The sequence below is a fragment of the Lygodium microphyllum genome, chromosome 28, assembly GCF_053477565.2.
Source record: "Lygodium microphyllum isolate KBCC chromosome 28, Lygodium_microphyllum_v1.1.10, whole genome shotgun sequence".
Classification (NCBI taxonomy): Eukaryota; Viridiplantae; Streptophyta; class Polypodiopsida; order Schizaeales; family Lygodiaceae; genus Lygodium; species Lygodium microphyllum.
Window position 1 is genome coordinate 34732994 of NC_141162.1, and position 19967 is coordinate 34752960.

The 19967-nt window shown below is 38.9% G+C and overlaps 1 protein-coding gene across 1 annotated transcript in view; it reads left to right on the forward strand.

The window, feature by feature from the left end:
- Positions 1-17222: 17222 nt before the first annotated feature.
- MSH3 (homolog of DNA mismatch repair protein MSH3) overlaps positions 17223-19967 on the forward strand; it is a 40233-nt gene continuing 37488 nt past the window's right edge. Inside the window, exon 1 of the mRNA XM_087670172.1 lies at positions 17223-18691. Within this exon, the coding sequence (XP_087526298.1) occupies positions 17345-18691 (1347 nt within the window). The 5' untranslated portion in view covers positions 17223-17344. The remainder of the gene's footprint in view (positions 18692-19967) is intronic.

The window sequence follows — 19967 nt, forward strand, 5'->3', positions numbered from 1 at the left end:
TGCTGGGCTTTCACAATCATATCTTTAACTTGAGCAAAAATAGTAGCATGCATATTGACAATATCATCAGCAGCTTTAACTTTATTCGACAATGATGTAATATGTGTAGGCAATCTATGTCCATAAATGATTTCAAAATGTGCTTTATGCGTAGCTGTGTGTGGTGTATTATTGTATGCAAATTGAAGTAGATGCAATTGTGTGTCCCATGTTTGTGGTTTTGAAACGGTATTTGCACGCAAAATATCTAGAATTGTACTATTAGTAGCTTTTGTTTGCCCATTGGTTTCAGGATGGAATGCAGATGAGAAATAAATCTTAGTATCCAAATTAGCAAACAAAGTAGTCCAAAAATTATTACAAAATCTAGAATCACGATCAGAAATAATAACTTTTGGCAAACCATGATTTGTGAAAACACTTAAAAAACAATTGTGCAGCTTGAGATGCAGTTAATATATTCTTGCATGGTAGAAAATATGCTTATTTACTAAATTGATCTACTATAGTCTAAATCATATTATGATTAGCTTATATATTAGGCAAACCAATTATAAAATCCATTGAAATATGTTCCCATTGAAGGTCAAGATTTGGTAAAGGCATTAACAAACCATATTTCTTACCATGGTGTCGCTTGACTCTTTGGCAAATTAAACACTCAAAAACAAAGTTAGAAACATCAGATTCCATTTGCGGCCAGTAAAAATCTTCAACCAATGTTCTTAAAGTGGAAATAATACCTCTATGACCTTGATATGGAGGACAATGAATTTCGTGCAACGCAAATGATCTAAATTGAACAATGACACGCAATCTTTTCTCATAAGCATAAATCCATCAGAATAAGACAAAGAATCAATTGGAATCCAGTTATTAGCAACTAATTTGTTCCAATCAGCTCTTGAAAAATGGGGTCATGGTCATAGGTATCCTTCATAGAACTAAGGAATCAAAGGATAGACTTGAAATATTATGGATACTTGGTATTCTACTCAATGCATCGACAACAATATTTTCTCTTCCTAGTTGATATTGGATAAGTGGATGAAAAATTTGAATGAAAGCAGTCCATTTATATACGGCGGTCAGAAATTTGTGGCTGACTAAGGAGATGTTTGATACTTTGATGGTCAGTTTTAATCATAAATTTGAATCCCATCAGATAGTGTTTCCATTTATGTAAGGCTTGAACTACAACTAATAATTCTTTATCATAGGTGGAATACTTCAACTCAGAAGGTTTAAGTTTACAACTAGAATAGGCTATGGGATGTGAATCTTTCATGAGAACATCTCCTATTCCTGATCCGCAAGCATTAGGAATGACTACTAAGATGAATGGTCGACTGAAATCAGGTAATTGCAAGACAGGTGCATGTGTTAAAGCATGTTTCAACAAATCAAAAAACTTTTGCTGGTTTGCAGACCAATGATACACAACACCTTTCTTTAACAATTTCGTTAAAGGCAATGCAAGCAATGAAAAAATCCTCACAAATTTTCTATAAAAGCTGGCAATGCCTAAAAAAGAATGTAGCTCATGCACATTTTTAGGGATTGACCAATTCAAAATTGACTCTATCTTTTTAGGATCAACACGAATACCATCAGAAGAAACAATGTGAACTGAGTATTCAATCAGAGTTTGAAAAAATTCACTATTATTAGGATTAGCACATAATTGATTCTCTTTCAACAATTTGAAAACTAAAGATAGATGTTTACAATGCTCATTCTCATCCTTACTGAAAACCAATATATCATCAAAGAAAACAATCACATAATTTTGATATTTAAAAACTATATGATTCATCATATGACTAAATGTAGCTGGTGCATTGGTCAAACTGAAAGGCATAACAATAAATTCATAATGACCAAATTGAGTTCTAAATGCAGTTTTAAAAATGTCAGGTGTATCCATGCGTACTCGATGATATACAAACTGAGTTCTAAATGCAGTTTTAAAAATGTCAAGTGTATCCATGCGTACTTGATGATATACAAACTTGAGATCTATCTTGCTAAAAACAGTGGCCCCTTGTCATTTATCCATGAGGTCATCTACCTTAGGAATCAAATATCTATTCTTAACAGTGATTTTGTTGAGGACACGATAGTTAATGCACATTCTATAGGTATTATTTTTCTTCTTAACTAATAGGACAGGTGCACCAAAAGGAGAACTATTGGGTCTAATGAGTCCTTAGTTCAACAATTCCTCAACTTGTGTTTGGATTTCTTTTTGTTCAATCAGATTGTGTCTATAAGGTGCTTTGCATGGTGGTTGAGAACCTGGGATTAAATATATTTTATGGTCTTTGGGACGTGTAGGTAGTAAATCAGGTGGTAAATTAGCAGCAAAACAATCTTTAAATTGTGAAAGAAATTGTGCATGTCTAGATGCATCTTATTTTCCTTAGCTTCAATTTCATTTACCCATACTAAATATGATTTGCTACCTTTTCTCAATGCACGTTTAGCCTATGTGTGACTAAGCAATGGAAAATTATCAAAGGTGTGCAATCCATGTAATCTGATTTGTTTTTCGTTAAAATAAATTTTAATGGAATGTGTGGAATAATCTATATCAGGGTCATATTTGTGACGCCAAGGCATTCATAAAATAATATCACTAGCTTGCAAAGGCACAACTAAGAAATTTCTACGCTCAATATAATCATCTATTTTAATCTCTAAATCATGTACTTCTTGCATACCATTGTAACTAGTGCCTACTAAGAATGCAGCCTTTATGCGATAATGAGTTAGAACAGTATATAAATTCAATTATTTTACCAACTTTGCGAAAATAAAATCATGCATGCTTCCATCATCATGCAAAACAATATTTTCCTGACCATGCATAAAATATTTCATTATTAATAATGAATGAGGATTTGGCATATCTAGTAAAGTATCTAAAGCATCATCAATATCAACATCATCTTCAGTGAAGTCTGGCATATCTTCATGGTCCTCGTTTTCAGTTGCTCCCCAAGGAATTAATTTGAATAGCTTGCTTCTTAGATTGACAGTTCGCTGTTGAGTGTCCAAGCTGATGACGCTTGTAGCAAACCATAATCTTTGCTTTGGAGACATCGTTGGTAAGGGCTAGAAGTTTGGGTGTATTGGGATTTGGCTGGAGGGAAGGATTAGGGTTTAAATTTGTATTTGATGGTAAAGCAAGAGGTTTGAGTCCAAGGTTTATGGAAAGAAGAAGGAGCAAAGCGATTTTGATTGAATTTTTGAAAATTAGAATTGAATTGCTTTGTACCAAAGTTACCATTAATCGAAAATTATTGTGGTCACCTTTCTCGTCCACAAATTTTATCATCCACTAAAGAAATCATATCCTCCAAAGTCTTTGGCTTGAACATATTCACTTCTGTATAGAAGTGACCAAGCAAACCAGACATGTACTTGCGCTTGTGGGTCGCTAGTAACATCTTCAAGCATTGGAAGTTGAAGTAAGGCACTCAAGAAATGCTCTGTGTATTGCGGGATGGATTCACAATCTCTTTGTTGTAGAAGATCCCACTGTTTGATGGCTTTCTCATGGAATTGAGGCGGTAGGAAATTTTGCAAAAAAAAAATTTGAAAGTCTTCCCAAGTAGAGGGACAATCAACACTCTTGTGGACAACAGTCCACCATAATGATGCTCTATCAGCTAAATGGTTAGTGACGCATTTAAGTTTATATTTTTCAGCATATTGCTCTTCATGAAAATAGTCATCAAACTTACTAATGAAAGCAATAGCAATTTTGCCATCACGTTATCCATTAAAAGTACAGAATTTAAAATTTCTTTTACTTATCTTGGACTCTTTCCTAAGAGCATGTGTATTGAGCATTGCATCAATAGTACGTCGAATGACATCTTCAAGTTGCACTCCATCTTGCTCAACAGCGGATTGTTGAAGTGCAGCCAATTGTGCTTGCAAGTTTTGACATTTCCTTCACTCTTCTTGAAACTGCATCATGATTTGATCCAATTTCTGTTCCATAGTCGGCTCTAGCAAATCGCCTTCGCCCATAAAATCATCCATGTTATGATCCGACATCTTGCAAAAATCTCAAACAACCTCACAGACTCAAAATATCATTAGAAGAATGAGCATAGCTCAAATTTGGGTTTACAAGGCTTGCTTTTTTTTGTGGCAATTGAAAACAATCTTGTTTTTTCATCTTGCTTTTTCTCAGGTATGGCAATTGAAAACAGTCTTCTTCCAAGCAAAATAGTCTTCCGCATAGACTGCGTGTGACAACCTACTTGTTGTAAATCCATTCAGCCAAGTTGCAGGTGGGAACATGGGCTTACTGAAGATTCAAAACCGGTTCAAGAGTAGCACAGTATGAATGTTTGCTATGTAAAAGATTGGTAGTTATGCTTTAAGCTTAAGTTAAGCTTAATAACTTAAAGATTTTTAAAAGCTTATTGATTTGACAAATTTGACCCAAGACAATAGTATGGGTTTGAGGGAATGGTCGCCAACAAGTACATGTCAAGTTATTTGTTTGAGGAATTAGTGCTTAAGCTCTATCTAAGCTTAAACATAAAGCTTAGCAATTCTTATGAACATCAATTGCTTTCTCTGTGATAAAAACAACTTGTAGAAGAGACTTTCTGAGTGGTCCTCTGCCTCTTGTGAGAGGTCCTTCATGATCAAAGGGTATATCAAGGGGTTCTTCATCACCAAGAACACGCCCGTGTTGTCAGCTCATCATGAGACAACCTCTAGAGCTTGTTTATTCCAAGAGCTCCGCCTTTGCGCGAGATGGTAAGCGATTAGAAGCTCTTGATCTCAACTCTGCTCTGATACCACTGCTGCACAGATCGGATGTTGTACGCGTGCGTAGTGAATGTCGAAAGGTCCCCAAGAACAAAGAACTCTACAAACCTTCATAATTTCAAGTACAAAACAAAATCAAATTTGCATGACACGAGACAAAAAGACAAATTTGGTGCAATCTCTCCCTATGCCTTGTATGAGTGCTTCACAAGGCATGTATTTATAGATTTATTTATCTTCAAGCCCAAATATAGTCCACTTTACAAATAGAATACTTTCGCTTTTGCGTTAGCGTTTGCCCAAATATAGAGTAAGCTGTTTGGGCATCCAAAAGTCAGGCTGTGCCCAAATACAAATATCCAATAAAGAAATAATTAGTCGACCACCTATGCGCATACAAGATAATAAATGCTTTGTCAAGCGCTTTAATAAATAAACACACTTAAATAAATATTGGCACCACGCCTTCAGTAAGACATGCACCCATCAAAAATAGTAATTATTCTATGCATTTGGATTCACGCTATCGCCTGGTGCTATCCAACACCACCGTTGCTTGCTCTACACATCAACTGAAGCATTCACAATTGTTAGACATTAATTAAATAAAACCCAACAAAAGTGAATACCTAGTAGTTTTCAACTACAAAATAATTAAATAGGTTGGAACTCTGTCCTAACATTAATTTAATTTGAGTGCGCACTCTATACTCGTAAATGTCTATTAATTTAATATGTATTTTACGGAATAGCCTGCTATGGAATCACCCACATGCACATTAAATTAATCTGATGCTCGAAAAGGACATGTATCCCCGTTAACTTATCACACAAAGAATCCTCCTTGTGTATGAGCCCCGGCAAATAAATAGTTTTACAGAATCCACCGAAAAACCTCATGGAATCCACCGTGAAATATGCCTCTTGGCATCAATATGGGGTTGATTATGCAGATCATGGGTAGGACTCTTCTTATCCTTTTGACCCAAGTGGTGGTCAATATTGTGTTGATTATTTTGATGCTAATTTTCCTACCCTAGATGGCTATTATGATGGGATACCCTTTGATCCGAGTGAGGATTGGGTTCATTGGGCTGTAGATGACTATTACTTTGGAATCCCGTACGATCCGAGTTGATTTTGGGAGAATTGCATGTGGTTGGTGACATGGGATAGTTTGTTGTATTAATTTTCTGTGAGAAAATTAATCAATATAACTTCATCAAACATGGCAAATTTTGTTATGGGCTGATAGCTTATGTTGTGAACTTCGTTTCTAGTGTTCATATGTCCAGTTTGGATACTCCTGCTAAAAGTTATGATCATTTTTCCACAACTACCCTATTCAGCCCAGATTCATTGTTTCATGGCAAATCTCCTATCCTATGAAGACCATTCGTTGAAGATCCACTTTTGGAGTTTGTCATGAGTTTTGTGTCCTATATTCTCTCCTATTACATGTCTCCATCCTTGTATTCATTGTGATTTCAGCTTTGAGAACAAAGCTTTTCCAGGAGGGGATGGTTTGCAATGTAGGAAAATTTCCCATGTATTTAGGACACCATTGTAGCCATAAAATGGACTGACATATGTAAATACACCCTATAATTAGAGGATTAGGGTTAGCTATAAAAGGTGAGGCCAGCCAAATGTAGCATCATCTTTGGATCATTTGGGGAATTCATGTATGGCAATATCTTTACCTTTGCCCTACTAAGGCTAAGTACATTGTAGCCACCGTCGAGGCTTGTAAGGAGGTCCCATGGTTAGGTAGTTCGGTAGGGTAGACCTTGGTATGACTATGATTCATACATTGCATTGGACTCTATAAGTGCCATCCAGTTGGCATATAATCCAGTATTTCATACGAAGACCAAGCATATTGAGGTCTGTTACCACTTTATCTTAGAGATGGTTGAGGGCAAGCAAATAGAGCTGGTCAAGATCTCCATTGATGAGAATCCTATAGATCTACTCACAAAATTCTTCCAATGAAACATTATGCCTTCTGTAGGAATACGATGTGTGTAGGATAAGATGGCATTTATTCCTTATCTTGTTGTACTTCGACGTATACATTGTATTTTGTCACTTTTTTCTTATTTTCTCTACACTTAAGCATATTCTCCTTTAAGTGGGAGGTTGTTGGGGGTTAAAGGTGTCACAACTCTATAGAAACAGAATCTGTATCCTTTTTCATTAATTTGTCTATATAATGATTTATTAAATTTATTTCCTTTGCACTAATTAGATATAAAGAAAAGTGCATTGGAGCTGGCCACTGATGAGTGGTCACAGGTTATGGTGGACCCATGCGGTGGGTTAGAGAAAAGATAGTTCACACTTCCACCTACATGACCCGATTGGGCGCCTGTGACTAGAACTCACACATATTAGGGTTAGACTCGCACACAGAAAGGATTGATGCCTTGAAGTGTGGGCTAGATCCGCCAGAACAAACAGTTACAATCAACAAGATGGCATGATCATGAAATGCTTGTATAATGTGCATGTGTGGGCTGAAAGCTTGAAATGCACATTTCTTTGCATAGGAAAGTCACATGAAGATTTGGATACTATTTTTGCGATGTACACGGAAAAAACTTTCATATGGCACCCATATTGGGGGGGTCCCTAAATTTTAGGAGATCCCTAAATTTTAGGAGGTCCCTAAATTTTAGGAGCCTCGAATTAGCCTAAAAATGCTAGTCCTAAAAAATAGGGATGTCATTCTAAAAATAGTAAGTTCTGTACTCTGACTGTGCTTGCTAAATTTGATTGTTTCTATTCTTGACAGTATTCAACCCAAAAAGGAAGGCCATAGAGAAGAGACAAGTGTCAAGACACTTGTCACACAAGTTTCCAAGTGTCCCACCACTTGTCACATCTCATGACATGTGGCTGGACACTTGTCTTGTGCTACTCCACTTTCCCCTTTTGTACTAGCTCTCCCCTCTCCTATAAATAAGAGCTCGTTTTTCTTCATTCAACATCATTTTTCTTTGCTGTAAACTCATGTACAGCACCCACTGATAGCCAGAAATTGGCCCCATCCATCCCCATCATCATCCCCCGCTTCTCCATTATCAAATTCCTCCATATTCCCTCTTCTATCACTGTTGTTTTACAAGACAGCAAGCCTGTAAATTCATTACAGCACCTCCTTCTCGAGCTCTATCTTCTATTTTAGTAACAAGAAGCAAGCTCTATCCATGTACTGCTGATCAACGATGGAGAAAGGCTGATTTTCCCTTTTTCTTCTCTCATACTGTAATGAAATCAGTTCTTGTCATTGCATAATAGATAATGCATGTGTGTTTGTACATCTTTGCATGATCTTGTGAGAGTGAGAATTACTTCTTCTCACTCTCAGGTTGATTGTAACTGAGCTCTTCCCTAAGGGACTTGGGTTGAGCAGAAATACATTCCTTCGGGGGGGGTTGCCCATCTTCAACCCTCAATCTTGTCTCCATTACTTTTACATTCTCATGGCTGTAATTTTGTGAGTAATTTTCATTTTCAGCTTTAAGTGTTCATTCTCTTTTATATTAAATCTCGAAAACAAGCGAATATCATAATTGTTAAGCATACTACGTTGTTCGGGGCGTTTACAGTGGTATCAGAGCTTTGGCTCGGTCCTCACCCCCAACACTGGTAGTGCTTACAACTATAAGTTTGTTTGTTTCCAGCCCTTGCATTGAGTGCTTGAGCTTTTTTTTTTTCTTTAGTCTCAATGGAGCAATCAAGTGCTATCCTTCAAGCCATTCAAAGTCTTAGAGAGGAGAATCAGCAAATTCGTGAGCAACTTCTCAAACTAGAAAAAGTTGAGAATCCCAAAGAATTGAAGGAAAGAAGCCCATCTACTTCAAGGAGACAAAGCCATACCAATGAAAGGAGCCGATCAAGAAGTCCAACTACTTCTAAGAGGCAGTCCCATTCTACTTCAAGACAAAGAAAGAGATCGCGTCGAAGCTCATCCTCTTCTTCAAAGTCATCTGGCGCCTATTCTGATGGATCCTCTTCTAGCAATGAAGAGTCACACCCTTCTCGTGGAAGACCTCATCATCGTCAAAGGCGTCGACATTCTTCACCCTCATCTCCATCTTCGTCCCCATCAAGCACTTCATCATCTTCAACCTCAAGATCCGAGCATGGACGAAGGCATAAGAAGAAGAAGAAGACTAAGTCACTATCTCAACTTGAAAAGAAGATCAAGTTCAGTATGTATGATGGTTCCCGAAATCTTGATCTTCTTCTTAAGTTTATTCGTCAATTTCAAATTTTGTATGGTCGTGACAAGCATAAAGAAAAAGAAAAGATTAAGTTTGTAGCTTTACATTCAACCGACTTAGTCCATACTTGGTGGACGGGGTTGGAATATAATCATGCTGCCCCAAAATCATGGCGGTCCTTTGTTCGCATGATACAAAGCCAATTTCTTCCTGTTCATTTCAAAAGAGATGTAAAAATGGAATGGGATCGGCTTTGGCAAAGGAAAAATGAGTCACTTGGTGACTATACCAAGAGATTTTGGGAGCTACTTTTGAAGGTCCAACATTTCAAGAAGATCAGCAGTTCGGAAAAGCTTAGGAAGTTTCAAGGAGGTTTGCATTTTAAACTTCGTACTGCTCTTAATCATTATCATTGTTCTAGTCTCAGGGAACTCATTGACCATGCTGAGACATGGGAAATGGAACACAATGGCAACAAATCATTCCAAAAGAATGATAAGAAGAGAGTAGCTGATGATGAGGAGTATTCAGTCCCAAATGAAGGACAAAAACAGTGGCAAAAGCAGCCATCAAATCAAAAGAAGATGAAGCCCTATGCACCTCCTAATGCTCCTCAATTTCGCTCCAATATATACCCACAAGCAAAGCAACTTTCCGAAGAAGAAAAGCAACGCTTCATGAAAGAAGGGAAGTGCTTTAAATGTGGACAAACAGGCCACATAGCGAAGCAATGTCCAAACAAGGGACAAAGCAAGGTTTCTGACAACAAGCCTAAGTCGCCAGTGAAAATCAATGCTATCAGTGATGTAGTTGCAAACACAACTCACACTCCAGAGACGCGAAAATTATTAAAAGCTTGGGGACAGTTGCAAGGTAAGCAAGCACTATTCTTGATAGATCTTGGGGCGAATGAAAATATCATTTCCTTGCAATTAGCTAAAGAGCTTGGATTAAAGAACGAAGAGATGGACACTCCGACAGAAGTTCGCCAAGCTTTAAATGCTGATGAAGGTGACACAGTGAAGACTGTGATACCCTACATTGGCAAGCTCAAGTTTCAAATTCAAGGCTATAGTGACGAAGATACCTTCTGTATCGGAGACCTTGATGGTTGCGATGTGATTCTTGGCATGCCCTGGAATCATAGAGTAGATTCAGCGATCTTCTCTCAGAAAAAGAAGGTAGAACTCACCAACAAAGGCAAGAAGTACGAGATCCAAGCTGGAGTTTCTGGAGACACCATACCTATGGTAAGCCATATGCAAGTCTCTAGAGCAATTAAGGATTGTGTTCAATGTTGTCTGCTTTATGTCACTGATGTAAAAGATAATATGAATGCTGAAAACCAAGAGCAACATCGGCTCTTGGAAAAGTATAAAGATTGTTTTTCAGAAGATCTTCCTTATCAGCTTCCCCCAGAAAGGCCAGAAGACCATCATATTGATATTATTCCGGGCAGTTCTCCTCCTAATATAGCACCATACCGTGTGAGCCGTCCTCAACAAGAAGAAATCAGAAAGCAAGTCGAAGACCTACTCAAGCGTGGGCTAATTAGGCCAAGTAGCTCACCATTTTGTTCACCGGTTCTTCTTGTTCAAAAGAAAGATGGCACATTCAGGATGTGCATTGATTATCGAGCCCTTAACAAAATCACTGTGAAGAATCGGTTTCCTATTCCTAGAATTGACGACATTTTGGATCGTCTAGGAGGCTCAAAGGTTTTCAGCCGCATTGATCTAAAGAGTGGTTATCATCAAATTAGGGTAATACCACAAGATGTGCACAAAACTGCTTTCCGCACTTCATACGGTCTTTATGAATTCTTGGTGGTTCCTTTCGGATTAACCAATGCACCAGCCACCTTTAATCGAATGATGGAGCGCATCTTTAGAGAGCATCGACAATATGTCGGTACTTTCTTTGATGATATTCTTGTCTTTAGCAAGAATGAAGAGGAGCATCATCAACACTTGGAAATTGTTCTACAATTACTACAACAAAATCAACTCTTGGTAAATGGTAAAAAGAGTGAATTTTTTATGCATAAAATAAATTACCTTGGGCATGTCATCTCTTCTGAAGGGATTCAAATGGATCCTGAAAAGATCAGGATAATCCAAGAATGGCCTCCTCTTCGTGATGTACATGAGGTGTGATCGTTTCTTGGCTTATGTTCTTATTACCGCCGCTTCATCAAGCATTTTGCACATATGGCTTCTCCACTTCATGACCTTACAAAGAAGAAGATCTCTTTCCAATGGAAGGAAAAAGAGAATGCAGCCTTCACAAGGCTGAAAACAGCTCTTACTTCTGGACCTGTTCTTATCATTCCAGATCTGGTAAAACCATTTGTGGTGGAAGCAGATGCTTGCGGTGATTGTATTGGTGCAGTGCTAAATCAAGAAGGCCATGCCGTAGCCTTTGAAAGCCGCCGTCTAAATGATGTGGAGAAAAGGTATGACATTTATGAAAAGGAGCTCTTAGCAGTGGTTCATGCTTTAAAGATATGGAAACATTATCTTTTAGGCAATGAATTCCTTATTAAAACCGATCATCAAAGCTTGAAGTATTTCAAGACTCAAAAGCATTTGCAGGAGAAACATGCAAGATGGGAAAATTTCTTGTCTATGTTTCATTTTCAAATTATGTACACTCCAGGAAAACAAAATGTAGTTGCTGATGCACTTTCTAGAGTGCCTCGCATTGCAACTATTACAGTGGCTCATCATGAAGATTTTCAAACAATGAAGAATACTTATGATGAAGATACTGATTTTGCAGCAATTTGGTCAAATTTACAGCAAGGAGGTTCTCATCCAGATTATTCCATCAAAGACGGTTACCTTCTCATGAACAATCGCCTTTGTGTCACTCTTCCTGTTCGACAAAAGGTGCTTAAAGAAAGTCATGAACCCCCTTATGCAGGGCATAGAGGGAGGGCAGCCACTCTAAGTGCAATTGAGCGCTACTTTTATTGGCCAACATTACGAAAAGATACACATAACTTCATTGAAGCTTGTCTGGTATGCCAAAAATCCAAATATGATAGGCAGAAGATTCCAGGATTGTTGCAACCTCTTCCAGTGCCCAAAGATCCATGGGAATCTATCACAATGGATTTCATCTCAGGTATTCCAAGAACACCTCAAGGTCATGATATGATTTGGGTCATAATTGATAGATTCAGCAAACAATCACATTTTATTCCATGTCATAAAACATTGAAATCCGCACAAGCTGCAAGACTTTTCATTCAACATATCTTCAGATTACATGGTATGCCTTCTAAGATCATTTCAGATAGAGACTCCAAATTCACAAGTAACTTTTGGCGTACTTTATTTGAGAATTTGGGAACCACTTTAAAGTTCTCCTCAGCTTTTCATCCTCAAACTGACGGCCAAACAGAGGTGATGAATCTCACTCTTTTGGATATGTTGAAAGCTTATGTTAGTGAACATAAGCCACAATGGGAGAAATATCTTCCATTATTGGAGTTTGCTTACAACAATACGGTGCACTCATCCACAGGGAAAGCTCCAAATGAAATAGTACAGGGTAAAGTGATTCCTCCTCCAATTATTCGCACTAAAGATAAGATTTTTGCTGCTGATGAGTTTGCTTTAGATTTAAAAACCACAATGGATCAAGTTCGAGCCACTATCAAAGTTGCCCAAGAGCGACAAAAGAAGCAAGCAGATAAACGAAGAAGACCTTTGGCTTTTGAAAAAGGTCAATATGTCTTGCTAAAGTTTGATAAAAGCAGGCTCAAACAAGGTTCTGGTCAAAATTCATCTTTTCCAAAGCTCTCTAGTAGATACTTTGGACCCTTCAAAGTGATTGAGAAAATAAATGAAGTTTCTTATCGACTTGAGCTTCCTACTCATTGGAAAATACACAATGCTTTTCATGTAAGTTTGCTAAAACCTTACATAGGACCAGAACCAAAGGAACCCATTACTGAAGATCCCCCAGAAGTTGAAGAAACAGAGCAACTCTTGGAACCTGAAAAGATTTTGTTTCTCAAGGATCGAACCACGAGAAGTGGCCTTGTGACACGAAAATTCTTGCTAAAATTCAAGAATCTACCCACAACAGATGCACGATGGGTAGATGAAAAATTCATGAAGGATTACCCAAATATTCTACAACAATATCAAGAAGCTTTTCAGCTGAGGACAGCTGAATAAAAGCCAGAGGGCTGTCACAACTCTATAGAAACAGAATCTGTATCCTTTTTCATTAATTTGTCTATATAATGATTTATTAAATTTATTTCATTTGCACTAATTAGATATAAAGAAAAGTGCATTGGAGCTGGCCACTGATGAGTGGTCACAGGTTATGGTGGACCCATGCGGTGGGTTAGAGAAAAGATAGTTCACACTTCCACCTACATGACCCGATTGGGCGCCTGTGACTAGAACTCACACATATTAGGGTTAGACTCGCACACAGAAAGGATTGATGCCTTGAAGTGTGGGCTAGATCCGCCAGAATAAACAGTTACAATCAACAAGATGGCATGATCATGAAATGCTTGTATAATGTGCATGTGTGGGCTGAAAGCTTGAAATGCACATTTCTTTGCATAGGAAAGTCACATGAAGATTCGGATACCATTTTTGCGATGTACACGGAAAAAGCTTTCATATGACACCCATATTGGGGGGGTCCCTAAATTTTAGGAGCCTCGAATTAGCCTAAAAATGCTAGTCCTAAAAAATAGGGATGTCATTCTAAAAATAGTAAGTTCTGTACTCTGACTGTGCTTGCTAAATTTGGTTGTTTCTATTCTTGACAGTATTCAACCCAAAAAGGAAGGCCATAGAGAAGAGACAAGTGTCAAGACACTTGTCACACAAGTTTCCAAGTGTCCCACCACTTGTCACATCTCATGACATGTGGCTGGACACTTGTCTTGTGCTACTCCACTTTCCCCTTTTGTACTATCTCTCCCCTCTCCTATAAATAAGAGCTCGTTTTTCTTCATTCAACATCATTTTTCTTTGCTGTAAACTCATGTACAGCACCCACTGATAGCCAGAAATTGGCCCCATTCATCCCCATCATCATCCCCCGCTTCTCCATTATCAAATTCCTCCATATTCCCTCTTCTATCACTGTTGTTTTACAAGACAGCAAGCCTGTAAATTCATTACAGCACCTCCTTCTCGAGCTCTATCTTCTATTTTAGTAACAAGAAGCAAGCTCTATCCATGTACTGCTGATCAACGATGGAGAAAGGCTGATTTTCCCTTTTTCTTCTCTCATACTGTAATGAAATCAGTTCTTGTCATTGCATAATAGATAATGCATGTGTGTTTGTACATCTTTGCATGATCTTGTGAGAGTGAGAATTACTTCTTCTCACTCTCAGGTTGATTGTAACTGAGCTCTTCCCTAAGGGACTTGGGTTGAGCAGAAATACATTCCTTCGGGGGGGGGGGGGTTGCCCATCTTCAACCCTCAATCTTGTCTCCATTACTTTTACATTCTCATGGCTGTAATTTTGTGAGTAATTTTCATTTTCAGCTTTAAGTGTTCATTCTCTTTTATATTAAATCTCGAAAACAAGCGAATATCATAATTGTTAAGCATACTACGTTGTTCGGGGCGTTTACAAAAGGCTACGTGTGCCTAGCCATCTACATTTTCTTGTACTTATGATATGCACACTTGTATATTGCAGGTTGTGGCCACCCATCATTGCCATTTTATTATCTATTATTTCTATGACAATAGAATAAGAGAAGGTAGGTCACCATTGTGATTGTTAGAGTTCTCACACATTGTCTTGCTCTCTCTTGCTTGAACCTACATAGCTCTTGCTTCTAGTTGTGCTTTCACTCTTGCTCCACCTTTCAAATAACACTTTCATAGTAAGCTAGTAAATTGGATTATTGAGCATTTTAGGCACATTAGAAATCATGGGAGGAGGTTTGGGTAGCTAGCATAAGAAAGTGGGCCAAGTCAACACCCTTGGAATATTTTGTTTACTTTCAAACTTCATCTTGAATGGCTTCAATATCAAATTTGCCCGATTGTTAGTTTATTGGTGATACTCCAAGAAACCACCCAATCAAATCCTTCCTTTTCCAACAATGATTTTATTGAGCTCTCTAGCACATATATATTTGAACATTCTTGGCAAATTTTTAAATCTAAGTGTTTCTCCATGCCACCTATTAGAAAAGCCTTAGTCTTAGGCAATCAAGAAATCAATTTGTGGTCTTGGACAAGTAATTGTAGTTTTAAGTAGGCATGGCTATGCATAGTCTTGAGTAAGCCTACATAGTCTTGGTCTTATGCATACATTGTCTTAGTCAAGCAAGCATTGTCTTGATCTTAAACAAGCAAGAAAGTGGTGATGTAGTAGTAGTTGTAGATATGCAGCACAAAGTTGAGGTCTTAAACAAGTCTACACAATCATGACCTTGAGCAAGCCTTCGAAAGCTTGGTTTTAGGCAAGCATGCACATAGTGATGTTGTCATAGTAGACAACTATGCAACTAGAAAAGTATTAAGCAAGCAAGCCAACCATGGCCTTAAGTAGGTTTAGCAAATTCATTGTTCGTGCTTGACACAATGTTCAAATTGGCATTAGAAACAACATGAAAAGGGCGATTACAAAAACATTAGAAAGACCGTTTCATTAGGCATTAACAAACCCTTTTGCACAGGTTTTAATCATGCATTAACAAACCCTAACCATGTTTGCACAAAGTTTCTATCATGTTTAAACATGCATTAAATACATCATTAGATCCAATGTTCATTAATGCATTCAATAGAATATTTCATGAACCCAACCAAAGTTTCACAAGGTCTGTTGCATGTTTCATGATGAATTTAATAGAGTGTCTAAAAACCCATTCAAAAAAACATTTAAATTGCAATTCAAAAACACGTTCACAAGCATTTAAAAATGCATATGATATGCAATGGTTCAAATAGAAAATTGACGTATTCAACAACAAACAAGAAATAAATTCTATATGAGGAAATGATAAACATATAAGCCTTGGATTTTTGAAGAAGAGGGTTCTCTCCACTTTTTGAAAGCTTGCATGCTTTGGATATGAGCAGTAGTACCTCATTGAACCTCGAACAAGCTCACACACACACACACACACACACATACACACACACACACACACACACACACACACTCTCTCTCTCTCTCTCTCTCTCTCTCTCTATTTGCCCTAAACTTCTTGTTTCTTTTTTCTTTTCCTTGATTTTTTGGGATGCCTAAATTTAACGTGGCAGAGTTCAAAATTGGGTGCATGAAAACACACATTAAATACACCGTAAAAAGTGTTACTAATTTGCATGTCTGTAATACTTCAACCAACGAACCAACCTCATAATCATCTAATCAGATGGCCTAGGAAAGAAGATCCAATTCATTTACACTAGTGTTGTCCCAAATGCTTCAACCAACGAATCAACCTCATAATCCTCTAATTAGATGACCTAGGAAAGGAGATCCAATTCATTTAGATTGGTGTATTCGCAACAAGAAGAAAGGGATTGGAGATTGGCTTTATGTGTGGAATATTGAGGAAATTATGTTTATACTCTACCATAGTCACCTTAATTAATGTTCGATATTGATCCATGGATTTGAAAATATGTATCCTAACTTGAGTTGAATGCTAAGGCCTTCGAAAACTTGGAGATCCATATATGATAACCACACTAAGAAAAGCACACTTTAATTTTTGATGCAAAGACTTCTTAAAAGAAAGTATTTTGTTTGCACTCTAACATAATCTGCTTTGCCTCTTCAAAGCAAACTTTTACCATGGACCAACAATCTCTAATGTGCTAGAAGGAGATCGACATCGGGAGAGAAGGAGATCACACCAATGGGCCAATCATTGGCAGGCACATTGTGCTCTCATTGGCTGTGGTCGCTCACAAAAGTGACATAATAGTGGAGAAATAGCAATTCTCAAATAGGGGATACGTTGACGTGCTTCTGAATGGGGCTCTTAGCTTTCAGTAGGGCGAAAAAACCCTTGTTTGGACAAAAGCTGGTGTTAAGCTGCATGTGTAAAACCTCCATAGGCTAGGACATGAGTAGCCCAAAAACCTCGTCATCATACATACTTGTAAAACCTCCATGGGCTAGGATATGAGTTGCCCAAAGACCTTTGTAAATCATACATTCCTTGTGAGAGACAAAACTTGGCGCCAAATGCATGGACAGTAGGTAGCGAGAGGTAATGTCGGCTCGCGCTCTCTCTCTCTCTCATGTTATCATTCTCAGTCGTTCATGGTAAGGCAGGCGATTGCTGCCTATCAGCATGAAGCACAAACAGCAGGTCATCTCGCGCTTCTTCACCCCCAAACCATTGCTTTCGCAGGCCACCGCCTCCCCTGCGTGCTCGCCTCCCTGCTCTTCGACCGTCCAATGGCCTCCCGCCAGGACATCCGCCTCCCTCCGCAGGGTTCAGCATAGTTCCAGCACCGACTCCCCGAGCAATAAGCCCCCTGGGCACCACTCATCGAGGAAACGGCCTAGCTCTGAATTCACACACGACAACTTTCGGCATGGCAGCCCCGAGTTTGATGGTAATGGTGGCGTGGGCATGGGCATGGGCAATGACGACGCAGAGCTTCTGAATCCTGTCGACCTTGAGCGGCCTGAAATCTGCAGCGGAGCGACCCTACTGGGCGACGAAGAAACACAGGATCAGAAGGAGCACCTTCATTCTGAATCAGTTACTTATAAAAGGAGGAGGAAGAGAGAAGTATGCCTTGAGACGCAGACACATCCGTCGATATCCGACCAGCCACAGATTCCACCCCAAGAGGAAACAGTTTCCTCGGCCGTCTCTGCATATTGGAAACCAAAAGAGAACTTTTACATTCCTGCTTCTGACCCAGCAAGGCATAAGAGGTTCGTCAAAACGCTCCTAGCTTCAGATGACAAGGACAGGCTAGCTTCGGTAGCTGAGCACAGGGCCTCTTCTAAAGAGCAGTATACCCCACTAGAACAACAGGTGGTTGAGCTCAAGGCAAAATATAAGGATGTCCTCTTGCTGATAGAAGTGGGCTACAGATACAGGATCTTTGGGGAGGATGCTGAGATTGCTGCAAGGGTCCTGGGCATCTTAGCTTACAATGATCGCAACTTCCTTACTGCCAGTATACCCAGCTTTCGTCTTCATGTCCATGTGAGACGCCTGGTGGAGGCGGGTTACAAGGTTGGTGTAGTGCGCCAAACAGAAACAGCAGCAATCAAGGCACATGGAGCAAATAAGTTGGGTCCGTTTGCGAGGGGCCTGTCGGCTCTGTACACCAGAGCTACACTTGAGGCTGCTGCAGATCTAGGAGGAGAGGACAATCATGTAGAGTCAGGCGCCTGCAGCAGCTACCTCATGTGTATCACGGAGCAGGTAGACATCCCCAGTTCTGGGGCAAAGAGCTTGGTCAATAAACAAGGAATTCAAGCTGTTGGAGAAGTTGATAATGAAGCAGGTGCTCATGATACAACTATTGGGGTGGTTGCTGTTGAAACTGCCACAGGAGATGTCATGTATGGGCAATTTAAAGATACTATTTTGCGTTCTGAGCTGGAAGCCCATTTGCTTGCCTGCTCACCTGCAGAACTGTTGCTTGCCTCTCCATTGTCATCAGCAACAGAGAAGGTACAAGAAATGACTTTTGCAAGTTTGAATTATATATTAAGGACATAATCAGGGCATGATTTTGAGTGAGAAGTGAATAGTAAAACACTCCAAATTTGCGCGCCTACCTATTTTCAGGAGTCCTATCTTGTGCAAAGTTGCTTGGATTTGAAGTTTATCCTTGAACATGTATAGCTATCCTAAAGGGTGAAATTGCTATTGTAGTTGGATTGTTAAGGTGTGAAAATCACGTTGAAGTATTTTAAGTATTGACTAGTCAAAATAAAGTCAAACGAGTAAGACATCGATTGCACTTTGATGGTTGGCTACTTTAAGGTTGGGTTACTAGATCAACTAGATTGTAACTAGAGCAGATGACTACAAAGATGAGGGCGAGATTGATCTTTTGTTACGGTTTGTGCTCTTTTGCGGGTTCGAACTCCATCTAGATTTGCCAACTTTGCAAGACCTTGGTTTGTTTCCTCTTTCATTGGAAACACAAGAGCATAGCGGTGAATCAAATTGAGTGCACAAACACTCGAGGATTTGGTAATGTGAGGTGTCAAATGATTGAGAAGATTGGCTTTCTATAGGGAGAGGTTAACACATTGGGATCATCTTGATTAGATTCCTTTGTTTTCCAATCAATGAGTTCATTGGTCAGCTAGACTAAAGTAGAGAGTTTGGAGAGTCAATGTTTGTGCTCCATGACACTCCTAGAAGACCCACATTGTATCATCTCAGAGGCATTCAACAAAATTGGTAGATGGCCATGACGTTTTCTTTGGTGTCTTTTGAAGGAACCAAGTGAGAAAAAGGAAGCAAGTGTTGTAGGTGTTGTGAAGATATGTTAAGGTTTGCACCGAGGAAACACAGTATATACGACCCAAGTCGGAAACACAAAGATTTAGATAGAGACAAAAAAATCTCAAATCCTAAACGTAAAACACAAAACCCAAAATACAAAAACTCAAAACTCAAATGCAAAGATAAACATAGAGAAAAAACTATGAAGTGAATGAATGTTGTAAATGAATGTAAGTGTATAGAATGAGGGTGATGTCCACCCGAGATGGATCCCAAGTGCTGTGACCACCAATTGGAGTGTTGGAGTGTGGGAAACACCAAACATTGATCACCAGAGTGTCAGGGAATTGAGGCAACGATAGAAGAGGTGTTTGTTGATGTAGACAACTTGTTGGATAGCAAAAATGCAGGTATTGTATTAGTCTCCTAGTGGGAGAGATGGTAGTAGCTAGTCACCTGGCACCAGATGCTAAAAATGGAGGCTGATGAG